The sequence below is a fragment of the Myotis brandtii genome, unplaced genomic scaffold (genome assembly GCF_000412655.1).
Source record: "Myotis brandtii unplaced genomic scaffold, ASM41265v1 scaffold975, whole genome shotgun sequence".
Classification (NCBI taxonomy): Eukaryota; Metazoa; Chordata; class Mammalia; order Chiroptera; family Vespertilionidae; genus Myotis; species Myotis brandtii.
This window is the reverse complement of record NW_005372049.1, coordinates 892508-899104: the sequence shown is the minus strand read 5'-3', so window position 1 is coordinate 899104 and position 6597 is coordinate 892508. Positions and strand designations below refer to the sequence as shown.

Genomic DNA, 6597 nt, shown 5'->3' with positions numbered 1-6597 from the left:
CTTACCCCCACCCTCCCCTACCTTCCCTCTGAGGTTTGATGGTCTGATCGATGCTTTTCTGTCTCTGGATCTGTTTTTGTTCATCAGTTTATGTTGGTCATTATATTCCATAAATGAGTGAGATCATGTGATACTTATCTTTCTCTGACTGGCTTATTTCACTTAGCATATGCTCTCTAGTTCCATCCATGCTGTTGCAAATGGTAAGGATTCTTCTTTTTTACCACAGCGTAGTATTCCATTGTGTAGATGTACCACCGTTTTTTAATCCGCTCATCTGCTGATGGGCACTTAGGCTGTTTCCAAATCTTAGCTATTGTAAATTGTGCTTCTGTGAACATAGGGGTGCATATATCCTTTATGATAGGTGTTTCTGTTTTTTGGGATATATTCCTAGAAGTGGGATCACTGGGTCAAATGGGAGTTCCATTTTTAGTTTTTTGAGGAAACTCCATACTGTCCTCCACAGTGGCTGCACCAATCTGCATTCCCACCAGCAGTGAAGGAGGGTTCCTTTTTCTCTGCATCCTCGCCAGCACTTGTCATTTGTTGATTTGTTGATGATAGCCATTCTGACAGGTGTGAGATGGTACCACATTGTCGTTTTGATTTGCATCTCTCGGATTAGTGACTTTGAGCATGTTTTCATATGTCTCTTGGCCTTCCTTATGTCCTCCCAAATAAAGTCTTTTCCATTATGTCTTATCAGGTCTACCTGAAAGGTGTGCACCCCAAGTTTCCTGAGGGAGGGAAGATGTCTCAGTACCTGGACAGCCTGGAGATTGGGGATGTGGTGGAATTTCGAGGGCCGAGTGGGTTGCTCACTTACATGGGGAAAGGTAAGGGCCCCTCTGCTCCTTGAGCCTCTCCCAGCTCCCCAGTCCTCTGGGCACACGTGCCATGCAGAGGGGCCAGGGCTGCCTTCCTGTGCACATAGCTCTGACAGTATCGAGAGGCAGAGGGCTCAGCCCACTTGTCGCCGGGATCAGGATCAGTTCCCTGTCCACTTGGATTCGCCAACCATGACAGCTGTGGAGATAAGTAAAGCAGCCCTGCCTCACAGATTCGCCCCTCAGGCTGAGCTGTTTAGGGAGCCAGAGAGAGCGTTCAGCCCTTCCCAGGGGAACAGCATTCGCCAGTCCCTGGGGCTGCTCTGTGCACTTGGAAAAGTAGATTCACACCTGTCCCAGGCCAGTTGCCCTCACTAGGGGTGACCCTCTGCCCGAAGCAGCTGCTGACTCACTGTGTGGCCTAAACTGACTGGTGGTTAAGAATACAGGCCATGTGATCCTGGCCCCATTGACCCTCCTGTGTATTATCAGGGCTGGCTCAACTCAGATGTCCGCCCAGCTCCAGGGTCAGATTTCATAGCAGCTGCTAACCTGGCCTGCGACGTTTTTAGTTCTGCATTTGTTTTCTTCATTTCCTATATTGACTTCACTCTTCCATCCCTTCTTCTCTTGACTTCTCAGGGAATTTTAGCATTCAGCCCAACCAGAAGTCTCCACCAGAGCCCCGAGTGGCGAAGAGACTGGGCATGATCGCCGGCGGGACAGGTGTGTGTTGCTTGGGGGCCCTTCTCTCCCACCATTGTTGGTGTTGCCATGAAAACTTCCCGGGGACCCTCGGAAGGTTTTGGAATCATGATCAAGCTGGTCATTGGGACTCCCAGCAATGCCCAGGGCTCCCCAGTACCTGAAGAAAAAAAAAAAATCATGATCAGGTGGAAACCAAAAGCAATTTTTAACCGATAGAATAAGAGATAACTCATGTGTGCTCTCCTAAGACCTCCCACTGAATGGATCTCCTTTACGTGAGAACAGGGACACCGCTAGAAACAGGCCAGTCAAGAAGAAAGTTAGCACTGGACATTTCCACATAGTAGACACTGTGGTAGGCTCTTTACATCTGTGTCTATGAAGTAGGTACTTCCCTTTTCCTTTTACAGATGAGAAAAGGCAGCTGCAGAGAGGTTAAGAGGTAAAAGATTAGTATCCAGCTCTGCCTGGTTCCAGAGCACTTGCCCTGAACCTGCAAGCCCAGTTCAGGACTGTTCCACTGAGTCAGCACCTGTGACATCTGAGTCCTAGCCAACAGGGGACGTTTGGAGGATGTCTTAGAAGGACTTGAACAATATGAGCCCACAGCGACATGAGGGTGGCTTGAACTGAGCATGATGACAGTTTACCTACCAGATACCAGTTTTTGTGAGTTTATGGTAAGAGGCATGTCTATCCAGAACTGTGGGTGCTGGAGCATACACAGGAGGTTAGAGGACTTGGACACTGAGTGAAGATGGTGCATGGTGAATGGGAAGCATTCAGATGAAAGCGTTGGTTGGCTAAGGAGCTGGAATAGGTAGGCTGTGACTACCATGTCTCCCTGTGGCTGTTATGCAGGAATCACCCCGATGCTTCAGCTGATCCGGGCCATCCTGAAAGACCCCACAGATCCAACCCAGTGCTCTTTGCTTTTTGCCAACCAGGTTGGTTTGCTTTTCTCAGTCCTGGGACTTTTCAGTTGTGTGGGTCAGCTCAGAGATGTGGCACCCATGGGCAGAAACAGACCAGTGCCCAAGATCCCCCTGTAGCTAGAGGACCCCCTGCTACCATAAGAGGACAAAGCCCTGAGCCAATTCCTTCCCTGGGCCCAAGGAAAAAAGAAAAGAAAACATTTTGGGAATATCGTCCTGAGCATAAAAACTTGCTCTTTGAGTTACCTTGGTTAGATATGCCATCTTTATTTCTTCATGCTGTGTAAATAAAGCCTGTTCCCCTCTCCTTCCCCCTCATCCTAACCAACCTAAAAGTCATGCTTTCTTTTTCTCTCCTGGTTACAAAATGTTATGTGGGCCTGAGAAGGTTCCTGAAGACTTTGTTTCTCCTTTTCATTTCAGACTGAAAAGGACATAATCTTACGGGAGGACTTGGAGGAGCTGCAGGCCCAATACCCCAGTCGCTTTCAACTCTGGTTCACTCTGGATCATCCCCCAGCAGGTACCCGCCCCATTCTGGATATCCCAGAACCAGGGCCTTGCCCCTATTGGGTTCTGGTTTCGGTGGAACCAACCTCCCTGACACGGCTGAGCTCCCCCCCAGTCTGTGTGCAGGGACGCAGGGGTCTCCCAGCCCTTTCCCTCAGGTCCCTGCTCACCGGGTGGGCGGCAGCAACGGCTGTGCTGCTGAGGCAGGCTGAGTGCAGGCTGTGTTTCACTTGACACCTCCAGAGCCTTTCTGGGCCTCCCCACCTCAGGCTCTACACCCCTTGCCAGCATGGGTCTGCAGTGACTGTTCTCTCCTCTCCTCTCCACTGCAGATTGGGCCTACAGCCAGGGCTTTGTGACTGCGGACATGATCCAGGAGCACCTGCCTTCCCCGGGGGATGATGTGCTGCTGCTTCTCTGTGGGCCTCCCCCAATGGTGCAGCTGGCCTGCCACCCCAACCTGGACAAACTGGGCTACTCTCAAAAGATGCGATTCACCTACTGATCGTCCCCTGGCTGCCCTGGTCCCGTTCCCGGCAATGTTCCTGGTCAGTGCTCGCATGCTGTAAGTCCTAGCTGTCTTTCCTGGAAGGGTAAGCCTTTTGTCCTTCTCTGAAGCTGAAATCTGATGGTACCTACAGGAACAGCATCCTTGTAGCCCTGGAGAGAGCTAAGGCCAAGGCGTTCCCTGGAAGGCCCCCCAAATCTCCCTGTGACAAAAGGTCCAGGTCAGGCCATGGAGCAGTCTCTTCCATGGGTCAGGAAGAAGGAAGCACGTACCTTCGTCCCAAGCCTGCCTATTTCCTGGGTAGCATCACACTCTTCTTTGTCTGTGTGGAAAGGAACAACCTATGTAATGGGTTTTACTTACTACTCAGTGCTTAACTCGTAGCAGATTCTGTGAGTGCAAGTTGAGCAGACTTCTAAAGCTAGTCTTACAGAGGTTGCAGGAAAGGAGCAGGTGGTTTCTTCAGACCTGCAGGCCTCAGAGAGAGGAATCTCAAATATGCATTTGCATGTCTGTCTCTTTCTGCCCAGCCCAGGCTAGAGGGAAGTGGCTATCCACAGTCTGAGACTGCTGCTTGTGGCAGGAACCTCTGGCTATGCAAATAAATGGGCTAAGGCCCCAGTGTTATACCTGTAGGGCTGTTGTGTCTGGGGGTCTTGTCGCCAAGGCTTTTCACGCCTGAGAGTTTTGGGTGGAAGGGCTTCCCAGCACAGAATTCTTCCAGGTCTCCCCAAGAACCCTTGAGCAGTTGTCCTGTGTGCTAAAATGTAAGCTGTCCCCAAACTGTGATCATCTTTGCAGCTGTCTCAGCAGAAGCAGAAGCTTAGCTTCTCCCTGGAGGCTTTTCAGGTTGGGGACAGAGTACAGCTTAGAGGGGATGCGTTTTGAGCCCAGGTCCAGCGGTCCTTTCGTTGGCCACTCTTCCTTCTCCCTTCTCTTGACCCTTCCTTCACCATATTCATCCTTCAGGGTACCTGGCAAAAAAAATGAAAGTACTGTATTGTCTTTCTGTTTGGAAGAGAAGCCTTCTCCTTTAAAAGTAACCTAAAGCCAGCCAGTGTTTCTCAGTGGTTGAGTGTCCACCTGTGAACCAGGAGGTCACAGTTTGATTCCCAGTCAGGGCACATGCCCGGGTTGGGGGATCAATCCCCAGTAGGGAGCCTGTAGGAGGCAGCCAATCAATGATTCTCTCTGGTCATTGTTTCTATTTCTTTCTCCCTCTCCCTTCCTTTCTAAAATCAATAAAAATACATTTTTAAAAAACAATAACCTGACATCACCAGCCCAGCCAGACTTATTGGTGCCTGGACAGAGTTGGCCTCCCCGGCCCATCCGTCTTGTCTGCCCTCTCCTCTGTTATGACGTCATGACCCAATCCACTCCCATCTCCCAGGGTTGGACCAGGCAGCTTTTTGAGATCTTTATTAGTCCCATTGGGATAGAACTATGCATCAGTCTCAGGAGGAAAGGTCAGCATTGTTTTTCTGCATGGAACCATGTATTGCTTTCTTTGGGGCCCCTAAAAGAAGGGTTATGGGACCCTGAGAATTCATCCCTTTCATAAAGCAGAATCATCAGTAAATTCTGTTATTGGTATTCTATCAAACATTTCTTGATCAGCTAGTATGTGTGTACTACTAGATGTATATACAGGGAGAGACACTTAGCTTCCTCATCTCCAGAAAGGAAAATCGTGCTTAGGATTGTTGGGTTCAGATAATAAAGCAGCCCAGCAAAGAAAATTCTTCGCACACAAGTTCACCGTTCCTTGTTTTGCATGGGTTTCTGTCTCATCCACTCAGTATGCAAACATTTCTTTAGGACCTGCCATGTGCCAAGCACCGTGCTCAGCGCAGGATACCACTGTGACAAGACTGGTCTCTGACCCCCAAAGAGCTCCTAGTCTAAAGTAAAATAGACATGTGAAAAGTAATTACAACACAGTGATTAATACTAGAGTAGAGATACAAGATGTGGAGGGGGGGGGGGAGGATTCAGAAGAGGAGGAAGAGAAGAAAAAACATTGCTGAGTTCACAGCCACAAACCAGACACTTGCTCAAGTATTCATAATTTAATCCTTATGATCATCCTGAGTCTAAGATTAAGGATTTGGCAAAGGTCTCGCTGAGGAAAATTAAAGTCAGTCCGGTGGACAATGAATGTTTCTGAGGGTTTTATACAGCAGGCATCACATAACAGCCAACATGTATGAAGCATTGCCATTTGCCCGGCATCATAAAAGAGCCTGCATAAACCATCTCAATCCTGACAAAGACCCAGTGAAGGAGCACGGTTTTCTTCCCATTTTTCAGGTGAGGCATTCAGTAAGGTGCTCAAGATCATCGGCTGGCCAGGAAGGGAAACCTGGGTCTGGGTTACTCAAGCCCATGCTTTTAACCAGCACCAAGAGAATCTCACTGCCCCCAGGTATCCATAGACTGTCACCAACTACCATCTAAAATCGCACTAGTTATGCCCCATCCTCCGGAGAACTGAGAAAGTGGTCCCTCAGATCAGTGATATTCAACCTTTTTCATCTCATAGCCCATGTAAACTAATTTAAAATTCTGTGGCACACCAAAAAATATAAATTTTGCTGATCTAGCTCGTCGGTTGAAAATCACTGCCTCAAATCACTCTCTGTGGTTAGAGGGGGGCTGCACCACCTGTGGTCTCCCGGACCTGCACTCGGGCCGGAGCGTGGGAGCACAGACGGGGCAGTGAGTTCTGGAGCAAGGCTGGAGGCAGTTCTGTTTATGCCAGAAATAACAGGCGCCAAACCGAAGCGGAGCCCAGTACTTCGCACGTGATGGTTCCGGTCAATAAATGTGGGCGGGACCAAGAGGCTGAAGAAGAGGGGCTCAGAGGGTTTGGAGGAGCAAACAACTGGCATCGGCCATGGTGAGATAGGGGGGTTTGCCAGCAGAGAGGACGGACGCGAGGGATGAAACGGGGCGGGGTGCAGCACAACCCCCCGACATTCCTCCGTCGGGCGCTCCCGCGTGCAGCTGGGGGTGTGGTCCTCACCAAGCCAAGGAGGCGGGGCTCGGGATTGGGGCTGCGCGGGGGCGTGGCCCAGGGGAGCGGGCCTGTGATTGGCCTGCT

General features: G+C 50.0%; 1 protein-coding gene across 3 annotated transcripts in view; it reads left to right on the top strand.

Moving 5' to 3' along the window:
* LOC102248630 (NADH-cytochrome b5 reductase 1) overlaps nt 1–6090 on the top strand; it is a 7335-nt gene extending 1245 nt beyond the window's left edge. The window contains exons 3-8 of one of the 3 annotated variants that reach the window (XM_014533413.1): nt 710–839; nt 1473–1556; nt 2400–2485; nt 2897–2996; nt 3316–3531; nt 5805–6090. In XM_014533413.1, coding sequence (XP_014388899.1) covers nt 710–839; nt 1473–1556; nt 2400–2485; nt 2897–2996; nt 3316–3488 — 573 coding nt within the window. In that variant the 3' untranslated portion in view covers nt 3489–3531; nt 5805–6090. Of the gene's footprint in view, nt 1–709; nt 840–1472; nt 1557–2399; nt 2486–2896; nt 2997–3315; nt 4127–5804 lie in introns of those variants that run through there. The other 2 variants (XM_014533412.1, XM_014533414.1) reach the window with 2 other exon arrangements.
* The last annotated feature ends 507 nt before the right edge of the window (nt 6091–6597 follow it).